Source organism: Balaenoptera physalus (assembly GCF_965194825.1).
Source record: "Balaenoptera physalus genome assembly, chromosome: 19".
In the NCBI taxonomy this organism is placed as follows: domain Eukaryota; kingdom Metazoa; phylum Chordata; class Mammalia; order Artiodactyla; family Balaenopteridae; genus Balaenoptera; species Balaenoptera physalus.
Genome location: NC_138900.1, coordinates 14,541,931 through 14,567,613, shown reverse-complemented (window position 1 = coordinate 14,567,613; position 25,683 = coordinate 14,541,931). Strand labels below are relative to the sequence as shown.

The 25,683-nt window shown below is 51.8% G+C and overlaps 1 protein-coding gene across 8 annotated transcripts in view; it reads left to right on the top strand.

Moving 5' to 3' along the window:
• SIPA1L3 (signal induced proliferation associated 1 like 3) overlaps window positions 1-25,683 on the top strand; it is a 236,801-nt gene that overhangs the window by 137,170 nt on the left and 73,948 nt on the right. For all 8 annotated transcript variants that reach the window (XM_082439274.1, XM_082439270.1, XM_082439272.1 and 5 more), the window contains 6 exons: window positions 2,065-3,893; window positions 7,779-7,909; window positions 16,072-16,260; window positions 17,623-17,797; window positions 19,632-19,735; window positions 22,539-22,696. In XM_082439274.1, the coding sequence (XP_082295400.1) occupies window positions 2,372-3,893; window positions 7,779-7,909; window positions 16,072-16,260; window positions 17,623-17,797; window positions 19,632-19,735; window positions 22,539-22,696 (2,279 nt within the window). In that variant the 5' untranslated portion in view covers window positions 2,065-2,371. The remainder of the gene's footprint in view (window positions 1-2,064; window positions 3,894-7,778; window positions 7,910-16,071; window positions 16,261-17,622; window positions 17,798-19,631; window positions 19,736-22,538; window positions 22,697-25,683) is intronic.

Genomic DNA, 25,683 nt, shown 5'->3' with positions numbered 1-25,683 from the left:
CCTGCCCCTTCTCTGCCACCTCCCCTGTATGCCTCCCCGTGGTATCTTCAGGAATGCTCATGGGGAACCAGGAAGAGGGTGCGCTCTTGCTCCCCACCCCCACCTCTCCCCTCACCTGGTTCTCACTTTCTCAGAGGCTATAGGCTCCCCTTCTTTTTTGCTCCATGAATCTGCTTCATGCTTCCCCGGCGGTGCCTCTCTGCCAGCTAACTCCATACCTCTAGGCATGAGTTGTGAAATGCCTCCTACACGTGTACACGTGCACGTGCACACATGCTCACACAGGAGGCCTTCCACTTACTCAAAACACCAACACTCACTGACTCACATGAGTCAGTCACATCACTCACAATGGCCATGTCCACTTCTGCATTCCAAGGGAAAGTAATTGTTAGTCACCTTGAGTCAGATGCCCAGGCCGACCCAGCAGTCTGCTGCCCTGAATAAAATCAGTTCTGTTGGCAGGAGAAAGGGGCACAGCTGCTGGGACAAGCAGCAGGTTCTGCCACAGGCCATGATCTACTTTCCCCTTCCTTCCCCACTGAGGGTTTCATCTTCCAGAAGCTCAGGGTAGAGACAAAGGGAAGTGATCCTCCAGAGTACTTTATGTTGCCGGGCAGAAGAAGAATGAACTCCCTTCCCCAGAGGTCTGCAAGTCAGGATGCACTAAACACATCAGGTCAGGTAGAGGCTGTCTGTTCGCTCATTCATACACTAGTGAACGAGTGTCCTGGACACTATTCCAGGAGCTGGGGCTACATCAGTGAACAACACAGATAGCCCCGCCGTTCTGGAACTGATAATTTAGTGATGGAGATAATCAGTAAATAGCAAACTAATTTCAATTAGTGGTAACCTCTAAGGAAAAAGAAGAAAGCAGAGTGACAGAGAAAGGCTCCTAGAGTGGTTTGGGAAGGCTTCATTAAAGAATGAATATCAAGTTAGGGAACCAGCCTGGTGAAGGACCGAGGAAGGATACCCACATATCCTGGATGGGGCCTGATACGTCAGAAGAACAGAAGGCCAGTGTGATGGGAGAGGCACATCCCTTAGTTGGGGCTGGGGAGAGGCATCAGGGAGACTGGCCAGTCCTGGGGGGCTCATGAGCCAGCAGAAGGAATTTGGATTTTATTCTAATGCAGTAAGAAGCCACTGGGGACATGTCAGCAAAGAAGCAATAGGAGCTGATCTGCCAGCTCTCATAGTATCAATATTTATTAATCACACAGATTTCTAGAGACATTCCCTCCCCCAAATCCACCAGTGCTCATGGTGATTCCTCCAACTTTTTCACTTCCTTTCTGGCGGGGTGGCTGGTCAGGTGGACTACAAAACAAACGGACAACCGTGCAGCCTCTGTGTACAACCACCAGTAGACAGGACTCATGGGGGGCAGAGGAACATGTTCAGTGACACCACAGGGAACAGTCAGCCAGATCCTGAAAGTGGGAAGCTCCACAGGACAAGTGACCTCATTCCTTCCATAAGTAAATAGCATCAAGATGGGGGAGGGGGGATTGTAGAGTAGTGGGGACTTAAGAAATATATATGCCAAAGCAGAGTACACATCTTGTTTGGATCCTGATTTGAACAAGTCAACTTTCAAAAGACATCTTTGAGACAATGCGGGGAAATGTAATGCAGTTGGGGTATTACGTGACATTAAAGAATTCTTATTTATCTAGATGGGTACGGTAAAGGTATCGTGGTTCTTATTTTTTTTTTTTTTTGAAGGCCTTACATGCTAGAGATACAAGCTAAATTATTTATAGGTAAAATGGTCTGATGTCTGGGATTTATTCTAAAATATTCTGCCAAAAACAAAGTGGAGGAGTAGGGGAACAGATGAAACAGGAATGGCAAATAGTTAATAGTGTTGAAGCTGGTGGGGTGGCTTATCGTGTCCTTCTCTCTGCTTTTGGGTATGTTTGAAATTTTCCATAATAAAACGGTTTTTCTGTTTTTGCTTGTTTGTTTTTAAATGAGTAAAGCTGTCAAAAACAAAAGGTCATTCTCTGGGAGCAGTAACATCATATCTCACCTTTGCCTTTTCTCCCTTTTCAGCATGGCAGGGAAGGCACCCCTGCAGCCTGCCAGCCCTCGTGCACACCTGCTGCTTGCTCTGCCCCGCTGAGCCACTCAGTCTGGAGGCCCCGGGACAGCGCCTGCCTCGTGAGGTTGTCCTGGCTCAGTTGTCCACAGCGATGGTGGAGAACTGGACTGCACAGGCTCACAACCTTCCTGACAGGCTTCAGGGGCCAGAATCCTTCATCCTGGGACTGGTGGCCCTGAACAATGGCTGAGGGCCAGGGGACCCCGTAAAGTTCGTCTGCAGCTTTCAGGGGCCAGTAGCACCCCAGTGCCCGGGAATATGACCACCTATCGGCCCATTCCCAATGATGCTGTGGACCTGGCGGTCAGCTGTGGGACCAGGGCAGCTGATGTCCTCCCCGGCCCGCACACAGGGGACTACGCTCCCATGGGATTCTGGGTCCAGAACGGCAGCATGCCCCAGCCTGTGGGTGAGAGCCCGGCCAGTGCCACCACCCGCCCCAGTCCCACCACCCCCGCGGTGCCCAAGATGGGCGTGCGGGCAAGAGTGGCCGACTGGCCGCCCAAGCGGGAGGCCCTGAGAGAACAGAACAACCCCAGCCCCTCACAGGACACAGATGGCACAAAGGCCACAAAGGTGGCCCATTCCATGAGAAGCGTACAGAACGGACAGCCCCCTGCCAGCACCCCGGCTTCCTCAGGGTCCAAAGCCTTGCACCGACTCTCCAGGAGAAGGTCTAAGGATGTGGAGTTCCAGGACGGGTGGCCCCGGTCCCCCGGCAGGGCCTTCCTCCCGCTGCGGCACCGCAGCAGCAGCGAGATCACCCTCAGCGAGTGCGACCTGGAGGATGTGGTGGAGCCCCGGGGCGCCCGGCACACGGGGGCACTGCCGCTCTTCCGCGAGTATGGGAGTACGTCCTCCATCGACGTGCAGGGCGTGCCCGAGCAGAGCTTCTTCGACATCCTCAATGAGTTCCGCAGCGAGCAGCCCGAGGCCCGGGGCGCCCCGAGCCTCACTGAGCTCCTGCGGGCCGATCCCGGCCCACACGTCGCGGGAGGCGGCGGTGGAGCCAAGGGGGACGCCCGCAACGGGCAGCCCGCCAAGGACGGCCTGCTGCCACTGCAGCCCATGAAGGAGAAGGAGAAGGCCCGGAAGAAGCCCGCGCGGGGCCTGGGCGGCGGCGACGCGGTGGACTCGTCCATCTTCCGGAAGCTGCGGAGCAGTAAAGCCGAGGGCGAAGCATCCCGGTGCCCCGGGGAGGCCGAGGACGGCCGGAGCCCCCCGGAGGCCAGCAGGCCGTGGGTCTGCCAGAAGAGCTTTGCCCATTTCGACGTGCAGAGCATGCTGTTCGACCTCAACGAGGCGGCCGCCAACCGGGCGTCCACGGCCCAGCGGCGGAACACGACCACCGGGGCCTCGGCCGCCTCGGCCATGGCGTCCCTCACGGCGTCGCGGGCCCACAGCCTCGGCGGCCTGGACCCCGCCTTCACCAGCACGGAGGACTTGAACTGCAAGGAGAACCTGGAGCAGGACCTCGGCGACGACAACAGCAACGACCTGCTGCTCAGCTGCCCGCACTTCCGCAACGAGATGGGCGGTGAGTGCGAGCGCAACGTGAGCTTCTCCTGGGCGGCCGCGGGCTCCACGGGCGGCAGCGGTGGGAGCGGCGGAGAGGGCCGCCCGCCGGAGCCCGCCCTGAGCGCCTACCGCACCAACGCCAGCATCTCGGTGCTGGAGGTGCCCAAGGAACAGCAGAGGACGCAGAGTCGCCCGCGGCAGTACAGCATCGAGCACGTGGACCTGGGCGCCCGCTACTACCAGGACTACTTCGTGGGCAAAGGTGAGGTGGGGGCGGACAGGCGGGCAGCACGTGGTCTGTGAGATTGTCACTGCTCATTCATTCGCTGTCTGCCAGGCCCTGCCCTGGGCACCGAGGATGCAGAAAGACACAAGACCTCCCACAGAGAGGGGCCGTGAGGATGCAGGGAGTCCAGCCTCATGACACATGGGTAGCACTTCAAAACCCTGAGCTACATGAAACAGTAGATATGCATTAACTTAGCAAATATGTGCTTGGGTCAGCTATGTGCCAGGGCACTTTCTAGAGCTGGGGGATACAGTATTGACCAGCTTGAAACGAAAACCTTGTCTTCCTAATGTCTTAGTGGGGTAAGACAAACAATAAAACTAGATAAATACGTAAACTGTCTAAGGTATGGTGGGTGGTGAGTGCGGTGGAGAAAAGTAAAGCAGGGAAGAGGGAAACAGTGTCAGTGCCAGGGGTTGCATTTTCAGTAGGGAATGGTCAGGGAGGGCCTTCTAGGTGGGTGCCCTTTGAGTGCTGAGGTGAAGGAGGTGAGGGAGGGAGCCTTGTGGAGATCGAGGACAGTGTTCCTGACACGGGAAACAAGTACAGTAGTCCTGGAATACTGGAGGAATAGGACGGAGGCCAGTGTTGCTGGGACAGAGTGACTGAGGGAGAGTGGAAGGAGCTGAGACAGGTGACAGGGGCAGATCATGTGGGACTCTGTGAGCCACAGTGAGGACTCTCACTTTTACCCTGAGTGAGATGGGGCCGCAGGAAAGTTCTGAGCAGGAGAGGGCCTTGACCTGACTCAGGTATTCTCAGCCTCCCTCTAGGGAACAGGCTGTGGGGACAGGGGAGGCTGGGAGACCAAGGAGGAGGCTGCTGCAGTGGTCCAGGCAGGAGATGATGATGGGCAGGTCTAGGGGAGCCTAGGAGGGGGGAAGAAGCTGGCAGGTTCTGGATTCCCTTTGACGGCGGAGCTGTTGATGTTTGGAGGGTGTTAACACAGGCATCACACATGATTAAGTTCATTGGTGCTGATGAGGCAATCCTAGGAGGCAGCAGAGCATAGTGCAGAGACCACAAACCCAGGCAGCCTCAGGGACCAGGCAGGAGACAATAGAGGGAAGCAAACCAGGCAGGGGCTGCACAAAGGGCAGCTCCTGCTCAGCTCCAGCTCACTGTTGTCATCAGGAAGTAGAGACAAGCCCAGTGTTGCCAGCTTTTCCAATTTTTCTAGATTCTCCTGAAATTCAGATATTTTTAATATGGATTCTCCTATATCAATTCAGAATTGAATTGATATAGTAACAGGCTTAAACAACATAGAAGTTTATTTCTCTCACATAAAAAAGTCCGGAGATGTGCAGCCCAGGACTGGTATGGTTACTCCTCAGAAACAGTGGAATGCCACCCTTAGTGCATGGCCTCCAAGCCCTCAGGGTGGTCTCCTGGTCCAAGATGGCTGCTGGAGTTCCAGCCATCACATCCGTGTTTCCAGGCAAAGAAAAGGAGGAAAGGATTCGGGCGAAATGTCAAGTCAGCACCCCTACCTTTTTTTTTTTTTTTCAAGTCAGCCCCTTTTAAAGAACATTCTCAGAAGTCCCAGCCAATTGCTTCTGGTTATTGGCCACACCTGTCTGCAAGGCAGGCTGGGAAATGTTAGTTTTTAGGTAGACATAGCCCCTCTCTTTTCTTCCTCCAAGAACAGAGAGTTTCTCTTAAAATGAAAGAAGGGAAGAATAGGTAATGGATAGGCAACCAGTACCCCACAGCAACTAGTTTAAAATTTTTTTTAAAGCAGTATCCTAGTCAAATACAACAAATGTCAAGTAGATCGTCCAGAGTACAGTCTCTGGAGGTCCACCAGTGTTGGAGTCCGACAGCCCTGGGTTTGGGATGTCTTTTTCATAGCTTATTAGCTACATGACACATTTTACCCCTTGGACTCCGTGTCCTCATGTGAGGAGCAGAGATGATTGTAGCAGCATCACATGCCCAGAAACAAAATGACACAGAGACTGAAAATTAAGGGATGAAAAAAGAAGTTCAGACAGTCACTAACCAAGAGAAAACTGGTGGGGTGACATCAGTATCACACAAAATAGATTTCAAGGCTAAAAGCATTTGTTAGAAGAACCAAAAGGGCCATTTCTTATTGACTTCTTAAAAATTTACCGAGAAACTGTAATAGTTGTGAACCTTTGTATACCTGGCAACCTGTTTGAAGGGTATATAAATAAAAAACTAATACAGCAACAGGGAGACATGAACAAATCCACAACCCATGGGAGAAGTTGACAGGGTCGCTCTTTGAAATTGACAAATCTAGTAGCCAGAAAGTAAGGCTGAGAGGATTTGAAACCTGGTTTTGCATTTATATTATATTAATTTTCTACCTGACCAACAGAGAACACGTTCTTTTCAACTTGCACGTAGGAATACCTACACGGAAGGATTGTGGTAAGGATCAAATAAGACTGTACATCAAAACAGTTCTTCATCAGGTAGATAGTGAGTACTTATCATGGAGCATTGAAAAGAAGCTGTTTTCTTTCAAAAAATGATGTCTTTGTAGCCCTGGAAACTCGTAAATAAGTTAGTCATTGGTCAGTGTTTATTGATTGCCTATTCTATGCTAAGACCGCAAGGTACTGCGTACGCATTGGCGGAAAACAAAACAAAACAGATCCTGCAGCTGTTTCAGGAATGAACTGATATCTGTGGAGCACACTTATTCTGTTCTCTGACCAGCTGGGGAGAGGGTTTAACCCACTGCAGGTGCTGTTCTGATTGGGACCATTAATTAACACACATTTGAGCCTTAGGTAAGCCTTTGATTCACCAAGAGCATCTCATGAGAATAGGAACCATCATTTAAATATTGAGAGCACTGGGGTGGGAAGGAATTTCTGGCAGTGCGTAGCTGCTGACTTCATGGACTTAAGACAGACTGCTGGTGGGCAACCACCACAAGCAGGAGATACTTGGGTTACATATCAGTTAGAACTGTTTGCCTGGAAGGATTATAAGACAGCAGCATATTTTTTTAAAAAGGGGAGACAGCTGTCATTTTGGGGAGAGAACAGGAGACTTCCTCCGTGACTTGTTAAAGACTTTGTCACCATAAGGAAAAAAAGAGTAGTGTTTAAGTTTTCTACGTCTATAGAAATATGGTTAGATAAAGGTGACGCTTGGGGACTGGAATCATGGTCCTTTTCTGTGACAAACATCATGCCCTGGGGGTAGTACTAGCCAACACATCTCATGTGCTTACTCTGTGCCCGGCCCTGTGCTGAGTGCTCCATGCTTATTAACCTATTTAGTCCTTACAACCAGCTGAGAGGGGGGAATCCATCCTTCCTGATACCATTGTACTGATGAGAATGCCATCAAGCGACTTGGGCCACACATCTAATGAGTCCAGGGCCCGGATTTCAGCCGGGCAGAAGCCTCTCTAGACTAGAATCTAACCACTTCACGAGGGCTAATTGGCAGCTAAGCTGCTGAACATTTGCAAATATGGGATAATCACAGCGAAGCTAGGTTTATAACATGGCACACACTGCACTAAGCGTTTTTTGTTCGTAGCCTCATTTCACTCTCACATCGACTCTATGAATCATGGGTAGCATGAGGGGCCCCCATTTCCCAGATGAGAGCACTGAGACTCAGGAAATTTCTGTGACTGGCAAGGGGGTATAGTAAGGTGGGCTTTAACCTCTTACGGTCTCTCCATTGAGTGTGGTCGTGACCAGCCGTGAGGTTTGTGTGACCAGGATCCCAAGAGCCTGCACAAGAGCTCTGCACGGGTTGCACAAGAGCCTTCCCCGGCTGTCCTCTCAGCAGGCCTGCCGTGGGCCATCACCCCTCCTTTCCAGAGAGCTGACTCTGAGCTCACCTGCTCTTCCCTCTCAGAGCATGCCAATTACTTCGGCGTGGACGAGAAGCTGGGACCAGTGGCCGTGAGCATCAAGCGGGAGAAGCTGGAGGACCACAAGGACCACGGGCCTCAGTACCAGTACAGGATCATCTTCCGGACCCGTGAGGTAGGTCCCATCGCTATTGTTATTATTACATAAATCACAGCCACTCACGTCTGTGAGCCCTTACTCTGTGCCAGGTTCTGTGGGCAAGTGCTTCCCGTGTTTCAACTCGTAATCCTTCCAACAGCCTCAGGAGAGCAGTCCTGTCAGTCTCCCCATTTTACAGAAAGGAAGACTGAGATTCAGAAACATGTCTGAAATCAGTGACTAAGTGGCCAGGATTGGAATCCAGTGTGTCTGACTGCAGAGCCCAAGATTCTGACATTTGCAAAAGATTAACTGTGATGAGCATAAAAAATAAAGGGAGAGATATAGGGGATTCTTTCAGGATTGTGAGATGCCCTGCAGAGTGGAAAGGAGAATTAAGGCAGCAAGTCTCGGGCAGGGCAGGAATTGGGGAATCTCAGCAGCAGGCACTGCTGTTGATGTTGATCAGCTCGAAACACTCCCAGCCTGCCTACTTTCATTCAGAATAGAGGATCCCATTGTCCTGGCTTGGTCAGAGGTCTTCCCTTGGAATAAATGCCAGCTGTGGCTAGGGAACAAGGCCCGTTGGGGGCACCCTGCTCGATTAGGACTCTTAAGTTGTAAGTGGCAGAAATCTACTTCTATCTGGTTTAAGATAGAAATAGAATTCATTGGCTCATGTAACTGCAAATCCAGGGGTAGGAATGGCTTCAGGCATAGCTGGACCCAGGCACTCAAATGATGTCACCAGAACTCTGCCTCCTTATCTCTCCCGCTCAGCTGGCTCTGCTGCTTTTTGCATTGTGAATGTCATCCTCTTCTGCTACCAACAGGCTCTCTCCATGTCATGGGAAAATGGGGACCGGCTGCTCAAATCTTTTCCATCTTTATACTTTCTTCTCCACATTCTTATCTGCTGAATCTCTGGGAAGGACTCTGATTGGCTCTGCTTGGATCACAAGCCTGGGCCAGTCACTGTTGTCAGGGATGATAGAGGACTCTGTCTAGATCTAGGACATGTGCTCCACCCTGGGTCCAGGGGCCGGGCCGGGCACTGTGATTGACAGTTCTGTCAGAGCCACCCACAGGTGGTGGTAGGGGGGCGGTTCCTCAGCAAAAGGTGGGGAGCTAGCCCAGTAGAAATGATAGAGACTTCCAAAAAACCTCAAAGGAAGACCTTTTCAGAAAAGGAGCAATCATCAGCTGGGCAGGCCCCCAAAATGGATCTCCCTCACCCCTGCATTACGCCATGCCCCTTGGGCCTGGCCTTTTGCGCAGACATGGGAGCCCAACAGGCAGGCACTGCCAGGGAGTTTGGATGTGGGGCGAGCCGATCCTGGACCTCATCCAGACCGGCAGATGCTGCACCGAGGGCCGTAGCCCCATCCCCTCGCAAAGACCTTCCCGCCGAGGGGGAATGAGATGACACAGATGGCAGCGTAGGGGAGGCAGCCCCAAAAACTTGGTGCCCCAGATCACAGGTGGTCACCGGCCCCTGAGTCTCCCCAGCACCCTCCTCCTTCCCTCTCCTCACCTTTCTGGCTAGATGAGCACCAGGGCAGAATGTGAGGTGACAGCTCACACTATATCCAAGTGTTGTATGACATGTGGGGAGCTGCCAGGTGAAATGACAACGGCAATCATATACTAATCAGTAATATTACAGCTGCTGTTATATTGCAAATTTACTCAACACTGTGTGTCAGGCATTTTCTACACCGATTATGTATATTCACTCACTTAAACGTCGTGACAGTTCTATGATGAAGGCACTATAGTCCTCATTTACAAATGATGAAACAGGCGCAGAAAGGTTAAGGGACCTCAGTGAGTGACGGGACGAAGTGTCGGCCCATGCGCCAGCCAGCGCTCGGCCGCCTCTGGGATTCCACTGACTTGGCTCAGACTGCATATCAGACCCATTCAAGAGTTATGAACTCAACTTAATGCCAGCATTTTATGTTATTGGTTTTGTTGTTGTTGTTGTTGTTTTAAATGGAAACAAAATATGTAGAATGATTTTTTTTTTTAATACCAGACTTTGTTGTAGGTACGGAGAGTCGTGAGACTCTAGTGTGGAGATGCTAGGTCAGGGGATAGTGTTTTGCTGTGGTTCCTATTCAGTAGGTTGGAAACTGGCTTGGTGCCATTCCTGGCTCGTTCCTGCCTCCGTTCACTTCCCACCCCCAGCGCCCACAGACTAGCCTCTGATCCACCCCAGGCTGAGCACAGGGCCTTCACAGCTCAGGGGCACAGGCCTGGGGTTCATCCACTCCACGGAGATTCACTCAGCACCACCACCGGCCAGCCCTGTGCTGGGCACTGAGGAAACAGTGTAAACAAGGCAGCAGAGATGCTCAGGGGACTGCATTTTTGCTGGGGAGGCAGACAATACAGAGATACTCTTGTAAATTATACTACGTGGTACGTGATGACAAGGTGGAAAGTAAAGCAAGGAAGAGAGATAAGTGCGGGGGTGGTAAGATTTTTAGACAGGATGGTCAAGGGAAGTGTCACTCGGAAGGGAACATTTGAGTAAAAGACGTGAAGAAGATGAGAGGAGCCATGTGGACATCTGGAAGAGTGTTCCAGACACAGGGAACATCCAGTGCAAAGGTCCTGAGGCAGGACCAGGCCTGGCACAGTCACTCAGCAGCTATGAAACCTTGGGCACGTGGCTTCTTCTCTCAGAGCCTCTGTTTCCCCCATGGGAATCCCACTCTCACAGGACCATAGTGTGGGCTTGGTGAGGTTGCCCATATAAAGTAGGCAGTGCTGGGCCTGGCACTTGGGGAGAGCCCAGTGAGGATAGCTGTTGGGAGAGGTCTCAGTTTCTTGTCCCCTTGTCACATTCCAGTCAATCCTGTGACTTTTGGCCCACCGTGAGGTTCACAGCCACAAGCAGGCCTTTCTCTGCCTTCACACACATGCAGGCCACACGTGTACTCAGTCCTGGCCCCAGCCCCTTGCAGAGCTGCCTATTGGGCACTAAGGCCTGAGGACCTCGTCATCCTGTCATCTGGAGGGAGGGGCAGTGGCCAACAAGGTTTGCCTTGCCCCTTCCTAAGGCCCTTCCTGCCATGGAGGCAGAGAGTCACATAACCCAAAAGTAGTAATGACAGTAGTAATAAGAATAGCTAACACTTTTAGCACATATTCCTGCCAGGCACTCTTCCAAGTGTTTTATATGCATTGACCCTTCAGATTCTCTCAGTAGTCCCATGATGTGGGTCCCATTCCCCCCATTCTACAGATGAGGACTCTTGAGGCCTAGGGCTGTCACTCGTCAGCGTCCCCCAGTGGCAGAGCCAGGATATGAACCCAGACTGCCTGTGTCCCCAGCCCGTGCTCTTAACCACTCACCACTCCCTGTGGGGTTGAGTTTGTATTCTGGCTCTGGGAACAGACAGCTTGGGGTTCGGTTGGGCTCTGCCACTCACTAGCCTTGTGAGCTTAGGCAGATGGCTTTACCCCAGATGCCTCAGTTTCTTCATCTGTAAAATAGACTTCGTACTGTTTGTTCCCTGTGTCCTGGAAAGGCGGGAAGGTTCTCCTGGACTGGCACGCACCAGGTGGGATAGCACAAGGCTGCAGGCAAGTGAGTGCTCTGAGCGGCCCATATTGTGATGACGCTGCCGTCGTGCTGTCGCTCTTTCCCGAAAGGTCAGAGGGCTTTTCTGGGGAGTGAAGGTTCAGCTTACGGTCAGAGTTCTGCCCTTCTCCTGTCTACACACACGTCTCGGGCTCCGGTTAACCAAGGCATGGGGGCCAGAGCGAAGGGCCCAGGCTGTTTTCCAAGCCAGCCGGCTGGCCTGCCCCAGATGGCCACCCCCGGCCGCCAAGCAGACCGAGTGGGCTCACATCTCCCAGCAGATGGGATGGGCATGTTGGCAGCTCTGAGCCTCCCGCCGGGGCGGGAACAGACTGGAGCTGGGCTTCAGGACCACACGCCGAAACATCAGCCCCACCCACCCTGAGCCTGGACAGGACAAGCCGCAGGCCAGGGCTGCCCTGTCCTGAGCCCCTTGCTGGCAGAACACAAGGGATGCCAAGTAGCCAGGGACTCTTTGGCCCAGCAGGCTCAGTGGGTTCCCTTTGGCCCCAAGTATGAGTTTTTGACAGCCTTAGTTTTGTTAGGGTTAGAGGTTTAGATTTTTTTTTTTTCTTTATTGGAAAAGTAACAGTCACTCATTAAGAATTTAAACAGTATATATGTATACAAAGTAGAAAAGGAAGACTCTTGTATTAAGTGAAAAAAGCAAGTGTAGTAGTGAACCTCATTTGGGACCTCATTTGTGTTCAGTAGGCACCAATGATTGTGTGATGTAATCTCCAAAGCATACTGTTAAGTGGGGGGAAAAACAAATTGTAGCTTCCTATTAAGGTTAAATTTTCTTTAAATTTTTAACTACACATATGGCTTTGTGTAAAAACATTCGACGTGTGTAATGTGATAACGGCTAACACATATATTGAGTGCTCACTGTATGCCAGATACAGTGGTAAAAAAACCCTATACATGGATTATCTTACTGAATCGTTATAACCTTTTGCAACAGGCACTGTTATTCCCCATTTTATAGATAAGGGAACAGGCACAGAGAAATTCAGCAGCTTGCCCAGAGTCACACAGCTCGAGAAGGGGTAGAGCCGGGATTTGAACCGAGGCAGACTGACTCCCAAGTGACCTCCCAGGAAGAGCTCTTGGAGGGTGGACGCAGCACAGAGGAAGGCAGGGATGCATCTGAGTCGGGAGCTGGTGGAGAACAACCTGTGCCGATGGGAACCTCCTTGCTGATGTGGCCCTGAATCCCTTTCACAGCTCAGTGAGATGATGCCAGATGTCATCAAGGGTCAGAGCACACAGGGTCTCGCAGCGTGAGCAGCGAGTGTAGTTTTGTTTTGTTTTGTTTTAAGGCAAGGGTTTTTTTTTTGAATTTTTCTTTTGGCTGTGTCGGGTTTTAGTTGCAGCACGCGGGATGTTCATTGAGGCATGCAGGATCTTTCGTTGCGGTGTGCGGGCTTTTCTCTTCTCTAGTTGTGTGTGGGTTCTAGGGCACGTGGGCTCTGTAGTTGTGGCACACAGGCTCCAGAGCACGTGGGCTCTGTAGTTTGCGGCAGGCGGGCTCTCTCGTTGAGGCATGCAAGCTCAGTAGTTGCGGCGTGTGGGCTTAGTTGCCCCGTGGCATGTGGGATCTTAGTTCCCTGACCAGGGATCGAACCCATGTCCCCTGCAATTGTAAGGTGGATTCTTTACCACTGGACCACCAGGGAAGTTCCGCGAGTGTATATTTTATTGGGAGAGAGATGGAACTCTGTCAGCAGGTTCTGCACAGAGGAGAGACACGATCTGACTCAAGCTGCTGCAGGAAGAATGGACTGGAGTGGGGTGGTGGCCCGGCAGGTTCAGGGAGACCAGGAAAAGGCTGCTGTCACAGTCCAGGTAGGACGTGACGGTGGACAGGGCCAGGTGGAGGGCAGAGGGGGCCACACGTTGCAGCCTGCCAGTGCCCTACTTATTATCGCCAGCAGAGAAGGAAAAGCTGGGAGCTTTCCAAGTAGCGGCTTTTGGTCAAGTCTTCAGAGCCAAAAATGTGACGGTAGGCCGCCTGTCTCGAGGGTGGAAGAGAATGAGGATTTCTGGTCCACGCTGTCTCTTGGCCCCAGCAGAGGGCGCTGTGGGGCAGTGTCAGCAGGATAGAAAGGCGCTGATCCTGTTGGTGCCTTAATCGAAATTCACAATCCCAGGGCCACCCAGATTGGCAGGGCAGAGCGTCCATATCACAGTTTTTCGTGATGTATTTCAAGACTGTCCTGCTTATCCTAAGAGAGATTTGTTTATTAATTACCAAAGCCAGAACTGGGAACTCCCAACCATGAGATCATTCATTCCTAACACGCATGCCTCTTGCCCAGGTCCTGTTTGGCAGGGTTAGGCTGTATGCTTAGAGGCAGTGTCATGACACGTCATTTTTGCCGTCTCTTGCATCTGTTGACTTGGGGTGACCGTGTTTTTCCAGTTAACGCTGATCCTCCCTCGTCTTTAACCCGTAGCCCCAAGTGTATTTTGGGCGCTGACAGCAATCCCCTTGGGGGAGGATTTTTTCCCCTGTCCTGCTGCAGACTAGGGAGTCTTCTTGCTGTGGTGCAGGAGCTGCTGTGCCTCACCCAGAGCACAGCATAGCCTGGCGGCCAGCAGCACAGCGTAGATGGAAGCCTGAGCTAGTGATAGTGACGACGGGAAGCAGCAGGGGCTCTCAGACGGGGCTGGCGGCGTGTAAATTGGTACAACCACTTGGAAAACGATTTGGCAGTTCAGTAAAATTGAAGATTAACATGCCTGGTGACTCAGCAATTTCTCTCCTAGGTATAAACCCAGACGAAAATGTGTTCATGTGCACTAGGAGGTGCTTCCGTGAGTGTTCCTAACAGCACTGTTCACAGTTGTCAAACGCTGGAAGCAGTTTCCGTGCTCATCAGCAGTAGGGTGGATTAAATCCATTGTGGTAAAAACGTCAGCCTCTTACTGCAACGTGGTCGTATCTCACATCCATAGCATTGAGAGAAAGAAGCCAGATAGAAAAGAACACAAATGACATGAAGCTCAGAAGCAGGCAGAAATAAATTATGGTGTGAAAAGTCAGGGTAGGGTTACCATTAGGGAGGTGGGAAGGGGCACGAAAGAGTTTCCGGAGGCTAGTAATGTATTTCTTGGTCTGGGTGGTGATACCTAGGTATTCACTCTGTGATAATTCCTTGAGCTGTACTTATATGTGTTGTATACTTTTCTGTATATGGATTATATGTCACAGAAAAAAATTTCAGAGAGAAAAATCATGAGCTTTGGAGACGTCAGACCTGGTTTGGAATCCTGGTTCAGCCACTTAGCTGTGGTGACCTTGGCTAAGGCACCTAGCCTCTTAGAGCTTCAGTTTTCTTATCTGTAAAATGGAGATAGTAAAATCTCCCCTGAGCAGACCTATACCTAGATAACTGCTGTCATTCCTGGAATACAGTGCAGTGAACTGTGCCTTTATAAATGTGACTCGTTATTAAGATGTATCTGTTAGAAATTGCTTTGTCTGCAAAGTAACAGAAAACATGACTATAGCTAAAACAAATATGGGGTTATTTTAATTATCTAACGGAAGTCTGGGAGTAGGAAGTGGCAGGAAATGACTTCTGTGTGATTTTTGTTGTTGTTGTTTCTTTACTTATGATCACAAGATGGCTTCCACAGCTCCAAACATCTTATCCTTATACCAGTGTCCTTAGAAAAAATGGGCAGGTGGAAAGGGGCTTTCCTTTTACCAGGGAAGAAAATCTGCCCTAGGTGTCCTCCCCAAGCTGAATTCCATCCCATCTCATTGCCTGGAACTAGTCATGTAGCCAACTATAGGAAAAACTTGGAGAGCAGCACCTGCGAAAGGGGAATGAGATGGCCATGATTGGCTTGACTCAAGGTTTTCAACCCTGGCTGCACATCAGAATCACCTGAGTAATATTAAAAGAGACAGAGAGAGAGAGAGTGAGTGTGTGTGTGTAAGTATACAAATATACAAATATGTAAGTGTGTGTATATATACATACGTGCGTGTATACATACATGTCTGGGCCCCACCACAGACCAGCCAAATCAGAACCATTGGTGGTGATTTTATCAGGAAACCAGGTTGAAAACCAGTGTCACAATTCAAGATCCAAGATGGTACCGGTGTCCAGGGCAGGCAGGTGTTTTACATAAGAGCTTATGGTAATAAGTGTACACATAGTATTATTGTGATAATGACAGTAAGAGTGTTTGTTTGAGTGTCTACATCGTGGAGCTTGTTTTATTCATTATACCTCTTATTACCTGACATAATCCATCTCCTCACCCGCACGTCAGCTCCAGGAAGACAGGGGTCTTTCTTTTTTCATCATTCGTTGAACAAATGAAGGATGTTCCATCCACTGTCTCATTTAGTTCTCCCAACAGTCCTTGGAAGCTGAGGCTCACAGATAGGCAGTCACTTGGTCAAGATCACACAGCCAGGAGGCAGCAAGTTCAAGTTGGTCCAGACCTAGTGCTTTCTAGCCCAAGAGCCCAGGCTACTAACCATCCCACATGTCGCTTTGAGAACAGGACACCCTCATGTGCTCTCATCCCTTCCCGAGTCCTGAGAGCCTCCTAACCTTCCCTCCTCTCCCTCGAGCAGCTCACCACCCTGCGTGGCTCCATCCTGGAGGACGCCACACCCACAGCTATGAAGCATGGGACAGGGCGGGGCCTGCCCCTGAAGGACGCCCTGGAGTATGTCATCCCCGAGCTCAACATCCACTGCCTGCGGCTGGCTCTCAACACTCCCAAGGTGACGGAGCAGCTGCTGAAGCTCGACGAGCAAGGGGTGAGCCGGGGGCCAGGGAGGGGGAGGGGGGGGCACTGGGGCAGCAGCCTGCAGCCCCACTCCCGGTACCTCCTTCTGTCTTGGTCACTTGTTTTCTTCTCCAAAGAACAGAAACCCACTCAGGTTAGTTCCAGTAAAAGGAGGGGTCTCTTATCAAATTCTAGGGGTGCCAAGAGCCTGAATGTGACTGGGTCTTAGGAGGGAAATAGTCTAGGAACAAAACAGCCACCAGGTTCCCGTGTGTGTGTGTGTGTGTGCGTGTGTGTGCGTGTGCGCACGGGAGCATGTGCGTGCTCCCTCTCCCTCACTGTACACTGCCTCCCCCTGCTTCTCTGGCCCTCCCACAGCTCACAGAATTACTGTTAGGATTATAGGCACACACAGGCCCCAGCTAGCTGGCTCTCAGTCCCAGGAGAGCCTCTGACTGGCCCACACTTAGGTCACTTGACTGTCGATGGTCCAATCACCAGTGAACAGAGGAATCAGGGATACATAAAACAAACATGGAAGACTTCCCTGGTGGCACAATGATAAGAATCTGCCTGCCAACACAGGGGACACGGGTTCGAGCCCTGGTCCGGGAGGATCCCACATGCCGCGGAGCAACTAAGCCCGTGCACCACAACTACTGAGCCTGCGCTCTAGAGCCCGTGAGCCACAACTACTGAGCCTGCGCTGTAGAGCCCGTGAGCCACAACTACTGAGCCCGCAAGCCATAACTACTGAGCCTGTGAGCCACAACTACTGAGCCCGTGAGCCACAACTACTGAAGCCCACGTGCCTAGAACCTGTGCTCTGCAGCGAGAGAAGCCACCGCAATGAGAAGCCCGCGCACCGCAACAAAGAGTAGCCCCCGCTCGCCACAACTAGGGAAAACCCGCGCGCAGCAGCAAAGACCCAACGCACCAAAAATAAATAAATAAAATTAATTAATTAATTAAGTAAAAAAAACAACAACATGTGGTTATCAAGGGCTCACCCCCTAAAAAACAATGTCGACTAGACTGAGTCCTCCAGAATCTCCTTTTGCAGAACCTTAGCCAGGGCCAGTCCACCTACTGTGGGAAGCCCGCCAAGGTCTTTCCCTTGAGAAAATGGCGTCGCCAGCCGCCCTCCGCGCTCATGTAGAAAGCACGAGAATGGCGGCACCAGCACCTTGTTGTGCCTCTCTGGAATGGCAGGGTGGCAGAGGGACAACTGGGACGTGCCCCCATGCCTTTTTTTCTTCTTTGTCTGTGGCACTGAATTCCTGTGTGACCCCGGCAGCTCCCCGGGCTCTGCGCCCGAGAGAGCCTGCTTTGTTCCATGCCCCCCTCCATCTCTGCCTGGCCTGCCTCCCTGACGCCACTCTCGCCTCTGCAGCTCTGCCGGAAACACAAAGTGGGCATCCTCTACTGCAAGGCCGGCCAGAGCTCGGAGGAGGAGATGTACAACAACGAGGAGGCCGGGCCGGCCTTTGAGGAGTTCCTCTCCCTCATCGGAGAGAAGGTCTGCCTGAAGGGCTTCACCAAGTACGCCGCCCAGCTGGACGTCAAGAGTAAGTGGCAGCAGCGGGTGGCCTTGCGGGGGGAGCAGGGCGAGTCCCAGCCGCGTGCTCATCCCGTGAGCTAAGGTCCAAAGGCCTGGTGACACCCAGGTGAGGACTCCGGGCAGCGGGAGTGCGGGCAGTGCGGCCACTCTGGACAGCAGTACCTCATATTCTAGTCAAGTCTGAAGACTCACTTGCCCTGTGGGCCAGCCCTTGCGCTCCTAGACACGTCCGCTGAGATCCTGTGCACATGTGCGCTGGGAGACGTCCTGAGGGGTCATAGCCACAGACACCTGCGTGGTGCCCAGTGTGCACAAGGCCCCCCGGGGAATACAGTGCTCCTGGCCAGTGTCCCCATCTAACAGGCAGGGCTGCCCTGGCCTCACAGCCACCTGGAGGTCACCTGGCTCTGGCACTGGCCAACCAAGGCTTCGGTGACCTCACCTGTCACAGCTTCTCCCCTAGAATGGAAGCCCACAAGGATAGGGATTCCTCGGTCTGTTTTACTGCTGTTTCCCCTGCACCTACAGTTAAATAAAGCTAGTGGACCTCAGTGCTCAAAAAGGCCAAGGAGTAGGCTTCCAGGGTGAGTGTGGCACCGTGGAGTTACTTGCAGTGCGGTTTGTGGGTTCACTCACGCATCCAGCAAAAACAACCTCCTGGCTGTCCTCCCTGGGCAGGAAGGAGCAGTTCAAGATGATACGAGCAAATATGGGGAACCCAACCTCATGTGGGCGCTGGGCCTCAAGAGCATGGCACGTGACCCGAGAGGGATGAGTTGGAATAAAATAGGCAAAGAGGGAGCAGAAAGTGCGTTCCAGGGAGAAAGAACAGCACGTGCAAAAGCCCTGAGGTCTAAAGGCTGTTGTTCAGGGAATTAATGTGAAGGAGGAAGTGAGGGAGGCCGGCGGGGGCCTCACCATGCAGGACCTTTAGGGCTAAAGATTAGGGATTTGGGTCTGTTTCCTATGAGAATTTTGAAACTCATAAGAGGCAGCATTGAATACTGTTAAGGAAACACTCTGGAGTCAGACAGCCTGAGTTCCGGTCCAGACGCCACCACTCACTGAAGCGTGCGTGACCTTGGGCAAGTCACTCCCTCCCTGTGCCTCAGTGTCCCCCATGGAGCCCCTAATCAGGTGTTTCTCCCTGGTCATAATGCCCTCCCATTAGAGATGAACAGTATTCTGACTCTTATGATTATCATTTCCTTCTTTTCTTCATAGTTTTGCCATCTTCATACGCATCTCTAAATAATATAATTCGTTTTGCCTGTTTGACAACATAATGTGAATGGAATCATACGGTTTGTGCTCCTTTGTGTCTGGCCATTGTATTCGTGGGATTTGCCCATGTGGTGGCTGTGACTCATTTCTTTTCACGGCCGTGTACTTTTCCACAGTATGAACTGTTTATCTATTCCTTGGACTAACATTTGGAGGATACTTGTACCCATATTCCGGGGCATCTGTGTACAATTTCTCTAGGCTGTGATCCTAGGAGGTGAAGTGCTGGGTCATCAATTAAGCCTATCTTCAGGTTCAGTCGATCTTACTAAAGAGTTTTCCAAAGTGGTTGTACCAATTTACACACCTGACCAGCCACACAGAGGGTTCCAGTTGCTCCACATCCCCACCAACCCTTGGCACTGTCAGACTCTTCAATGTTTACCAGCCTGGTGGGTGCTTAATGTACGGTTTCCTTTTTATCTTAAATTTACTGAATTTTAAAGGGTGGAGTTAAGTGAAAACATTGAGTTAAAAACTAACACAGATGGCATGTGGGATATGGCAGGAGCCCAGGGGTTTTGGAGACGTGGTGCTAACTGGTGTTTCTGTTTCAGCTGACTCCACGGGAACCCACTCCCTCTACACGACGTACCAGGACTATGAGATCATGTTCCACGTCTCCACTCTGCTCCCTTATACCCCCAACAACAGGCAGCAGGTCAGTGGGGTCCAGGGTGGGGGCCCCAAGTGACTTCCGGTGGGTGCACAGCTGAACCCACGGCACTCTCCCTCCCCACAGCTGGTTAGCTGGCTGCCTGCCCGGCACTGGCTCCCCTGGCACCATCCTGTGCAGCACGTGGAGGCCTTTGGCCCTGGAGACCCTCTGCATCACGGTCTCATCACCTGGGGGTTGGAGACTAGATCAGGTGTCATTCACTGTCAGTTTTTTTCTAACGGTTTCCTTGGCCATTCTGCTACCCCAACTCCCCTCAAGAGTCTCTTGAGTCATCAGGGATCCTGTGGGAAAAAAAAAAAGTGAATCAGTCAACATTATTTCGACTGCAAGTGACAGAAGCGCAAATCAAACTGGCAAAAGCAAAAAATGGGATTTACTGGGTTAGGTAATTCTCAAGTACTGGGAGAGGACTGGCTTTAGGTATGGCTGGATCTAGGAGCTCAAACAGTGTTAGGAATTATTTGCATTTCTCGCTTCTGCTTTTCTTCGTAGCGGCCTTATTCACAGATCTTCCCAAGTAGTGCAGAGTCGCCCCCCAGCCGCCCTCGCCTTACATCCCACCAGCTTTGCTACCACGGGAGAAAGAGAGCTGTGTCTTGCAGAAGTCCCAGAAACGTTTCAGGAATGAATCTCATTGGACCACTCACTTGCCAGGCCCAGGGCAGGGACGGAATGGGCTGATTGGCCAAGCCTGAAGGACATGCCCACCCCTAGAGAGGGCGAGTGAGGTCAGCTCAGCTTGAAACGTTGACAGAGATCAGGGAGGTGCTTCCCAAGCGGGATGGACACGGCTGCCAGAAGGAGGAGGAGGAGGAGGTGCTGGGTGGGTACAACAGCTGACGCCCACCGCCACGGGCCTCCTCTCCTGGACACGCCATGCATGCTCAGTCCGGGAGCAGTTTCTAATGAACAGAAACCCTACGGACTTATGGTTTAGTGTATATATTTTTTTCCATTGGTGCAGGTGATGTTGTAGATTTCACTGGCCGAAAATGGTCAAATATCATTGATTTCAGAAGGTTCACGAATAGCAGCTGTAAGAGCATTGCTGTCATTAGGCTTGGGTTGGAGTTCTTTCTCTGCCACTTCCTAGCTGTGTAATCTCACCTCCCTGAGCCTCAGATCCCTCCTCTGTAAAATGGGCGGAATGGTAGCACCCATGTCTCGGGGTCATTGAGAAAGGACCCTGCACTCACGCGTGAAACTGGGGCTCGAGTCAGGGCCCGACACGGGAGGCTCACAGGAAGCAGACAGAAACCTACTCCTGGACGTCTGGGAGGCATGGTGAGGAAAGCTTGGGTTGTGGAGTCAAGCAGAAGTGGGTTCAAATCCTGGCTGTTTCCCTCCATGACGGTGTGACTTAGGGCAAGACGTTTAACCCCCGGGAACCTAACTTTTCTCATCGGTAAAAGGAGGTAGGATGAGTTAATGCCTCACAGCCTTGTTGTAAAGATGAAACGAGGACTTCCCTGGTGGCACGGTGGTTAAGAATCCGCCTGCCAATGCAGGGGACACGGGTTCGATCCCTGGTCCGGGAAGATCCCACATGCTGCGGAGCAACTAAGCCCGTGCACCGCAACTACTTAGCCTGCGCTCTAGAGCCCGTAAGCCACAACTACTGAGCCCGCACACCCTAGAGCCCGCATGCAGCAAAGAAGACCCAGTGCAGCCCCAAAATAAATAAATAAATAAATTTTTTTTTTAAAAAAAGATAAAACGAGGTTGCAGCTTTCAGATGTGGATGTAAAATGCCTAGTACAGGGCCGGCCACAGTAATGGGTGCTTTATCTAGCAATTTAATTTAATCCAGTGTAAAACACACATAAAGAGCTAACAGTTTAACAGTGTGAGTTGTGCCACTCAGTGTGACTGGATTTCACACCGCGGGCCGCCTCATGTAGAGCTACATGTGTCTCCCATCTGCGGACCTCACGTGGCCAATGGGAATTCCTAACAGTTACATGAAGACTAAACTTGTACAAATAAGAACAATGTAATTTCAGCAAACAAGTAAAATGCTGTGAGTACATGATCGCCTACAAAGATGACAGAGTTTTTCTCAGAGACCGTGACAGGCGGGGGAGAAAGGACAGGGTTCCTGTGGGCTGGTCTGAAGCCGCTGCCCCAACCTTCTCAACTCAGGTGTCCGGGGAAGGGGGGGCAGCAGGGATGGGCCCTGCCAGCGGTCTCGGGTCTGACTCTGCCATTGTCTGTGAGCATGGCCTTGAGCAAGTCGAAAGCTGCCAGCCCATGCTCTTCTCCAAGAGATGTTTCTTGAGCAGCTGCTGTGTGCCAGGCTCTGCTCTAGGCACTGAGGATACAGCAGTGGGCAGCGAACAAAGCAGACAAAACCCTTGTTCTCATGGAGCTGACACTGTAGTGGGAAAAGACAGACAAGAAACAAAAGGAAGAGGGGAAGCCGCTGTACGCTAAGTGTCAACGAGTGTTAAGTAATAAAGGCAGAAAAGCAGAGGGGGTGACATCATGGATAAGACAGTCAGCGAAGGCCTCGTGGGAGGGTGACATTTCAGCCAAGACCTGAAGGAGGGAGGGCGGGAGCGAGCCATGTGGGCATCTGGGGGAAGAATGTTCCAGGCAGCGGGAAGACACAGGGCAGGGGCCTTGAGGAGGAAATGTCTCTGGAGTGTTTGAGGGGCAGCAGGAGGCCAGTGTGGCTGGAGCAGAGTGAGCGAGGGGGGCACTGAAGGAGCCGGCAGAGAGGTGACGGGGCAGATCGTGAGCCTTGAGCCGACCATGATGTTTTCCTCTCCCCGCCGTTTACCAGCTACTAAGGAAGAGGCACATAGGAAACGACATCGTGACGATCATCTTCCAGGAGCCCGGGGCGCTGCCTTTCACCCCCAAGAACATCCGCTCCCACTTCCAGCACGTCTTCATCATCGTCCGGGTCCACAAGCCCTGCACTGACAGCGTCTGCTACAGGTACGCGCCCGTGCCCCGCCCCTGCGTGCACCGGAGACCACCAAAGCTGGTTTCCAGCATCCGGGCAGCGCGGCAGAGACAGAGAGGGGACAGCTGGCCCAGGTGGGCTGCCTCCTGCGTTTCTTGTTTGTGCTTCAGCAGGGGAGCGCTGTTCACACCTTCCCACACCCTCTGAGAGAGTGATTCTTAACCAGAAAAGGGGCATGCTACCCCAGTTTCGATAAGCAAACCATCAGGGATTTGTATTTGCCTGGAATCTTTTGGTTGCAAGGGACAGAAAACCCACCTCAAAAAGGCAGTTATATACGTTGGTTCTCATAAATGACACGTTCAGGCCTAGCCGCATGTGCTCCACTTCCCTGTCTGTCGCTTCGTTTGCTGGCAGCTCCAAGCTTAACGTCTTCCCAACTGCAAAGCCAGCAAAAAGAGAGCTGTCCTTTCCCAGGAAAAGAAGCCCCAGGATTGAGGCTCATTGACCTGCTTGGGGTCACGTGCCCATCCTAGAGTAAGACCACCAGCTGTGCCTGGGCATAGGGCGCATGGGCTGAGAGTCACAGGAAAATCGGAATATGGAAGGATGGAGACAGGGCAGGCAGGGGCTCCCCTCGGGAGGCAGAGCTGAGGGTTCTCTTAGTTCGCAGATCAAGCCTCAGACCCATTCAGCGTCCTCCCCAAGCACCAGTTCTCACCCGGGGGCGTGGCCGGCCCCCAAAGGACAAATGGAAAGCTCTCTGGCCTCTCACCTCTGACCCCCAACCACCCAGTTGCCTGTCACAGAGGCCACTACTATTAGCTATTTCTCATGTATCCTGATACCTTCGGGCCATACAAGCAAATGCTTACAAGTATTCCTTTTCCACCTTTTTAACACACACGGTACCATATCCCACACACTGTTCTGCATCCTCTATTTCTTCGCTCAACAGCCTTTGAGAACTTTGCACACCAGTCCGCAAAGTGCCTCTTCCTTCTTCATGACTGCGTATTAGTCCATCACGTGGATGCCTGAGAATCTCCCCCCATCCCTTATCGATGGACGTTTGGGTTGTTTCCTGTCGCCTGCTGTTATACTCCCCCCTGCAGTGCATAACCTAGTTTTGTGGGGGGGTTTTTGTTTTTGTGTTTTGGCCGTGCTGTGCTGCTTGTGGGATCTTAGTTCCCTGACCAGGGATTGAACCCGGGCCCTCAGCAGTGAAAGCACTGAGTCCTAACCACTGGACTGTCAGGGAAGTCCCCAGAACCTAGTTTAGACTGTCATTGCACACGCGTCCAAGTACACAGCTGGAATAGATAAAGTCCCAAGCATGGAGTTACTGGGCCAAAGGGTACGTGCGTAGGTACACTGGGTGGTCTCAGTGGAATTGCCAGAATCTCCCAGTTTCTTCTTGGCCAAATGTGTGAGAGAAGGGAGGTGGATTCCAATATGCAGGACATGCTGCTTGACCACCAGGCTGGATATGTTGCCCAGTGGCCTCTGGAAGCCAGTACACCGCATGGCAGGGCCTTCACAAGGCACAGGCCCAGGCCTGCAGCCTCCCCTCCCTTACCCCCACCCATTTGTTCCCGGGACAGAGCAGCAGCTACGAGGGCCTGCACCTCCAGGCTCCATGTGGGCCTGAGGTTACTTAGATGCTGTCGATGTTCCTCAGCAGCTCAAAGGTAGCCCTGGTGAGCAAAGATGGAGTTGTTCTCGAGCTCATACACACATACACACAGACACAGAAGGAGACAGCCCTCCTGTAGCACATCAGAAGCAGGGGGCTGCTGGGTGGGCCCTTCTCCCCTTTCTCCTAACTGTGAGCTCCCCTCTCCTACCTGGGTTATCGCAGGAGCCTGCGGCTGACCTTCTGCCTTTCCAGGCCGGCCTTCACATGGTTTCCAGAACAATCTCTTCTTTTCTGACGCACAAAGCTTTCTTGTTTTTTTTGCAATTTAATTTAAAATATTTTTATTATGCAACATTTTAAACGTTCTGAAAAGTACAGAGGATAACATAACAGATACCCATGTGCCTACCACCAAATCTAACAGATGTTAACATTTTGCCATATTTGCTTCAGCTCTCCCTTTATTTCTGAAGAAAGAAAATGTTAGAGATACAACCAAAGCTGCCCCTCCCGCAACCCCTTTCCTCCCCTCCTCTCCTTCCCCACATGCAGCTGCTCTCTGGACAGACCTTCCCCTGTCCCCCACCCCCGCCGGTGTCCCCAAACACGTTTCTGTCTCAGCACTCATCACCCTGTAGGAACAAACTGTCGATGTGACTCTCGCCTCCCTCGAGGGTAACCCCACGTCATACTCACCTTCATACATCTATGCTGGCCCGGCGCTCGCCATGTAGAGGACCCCAAAGACGCCTTTGCCAACTAGACGCATGCCTGGCCCACACATTGTAGGCCCTGAGAAGATAGTTGTTGAATAAATAATTGTGAGTGTTCTAGAAATACTGAGCTACAGCTACAGGTGACCTGGTGGTCGCACCGTCTCCTGGCTGCATAAGGAGGTGCCGCCCTTTCCCGCTCGCTTCAAGTGCGTACTTTCTGCATAGCGCACCAGCATCCCTGCAGCCTGTGGGCTGGGGAAACCCCAGCCCTCCTGCTGGGGAAGTGAGGGACCAGCTGTTCTGATTGTCCAGAAACCTTCAGCAGCTTGCAGTTTCATAATTCTTAAAATCATGAATCAGGACTATGGGAAGAGCCCAAATCTGTCACTCTAAGCAGCCACGTCCTGAGTGAAGAAGCTGCAGGGCCATTCACATCTGTAAAGCACAGTCTGAACACGGCTTTAATTAGAGTAGAGAGACTGACGAGGTTGTCTTATCCATCCCCCTGCCTGGAGGCAAGGCCACGCCCACAGAAGAAAAGCTGCCTGGTTTGTGTGGCCTTTGAAGAACCTCTCCACCGGGAAATGCCTTTTTCTGTCCAACCTACACATTGGTAGGAATCTGTTTCTTCTTGGTCTGTCTGTTCAAGTTTAAATCATTACTT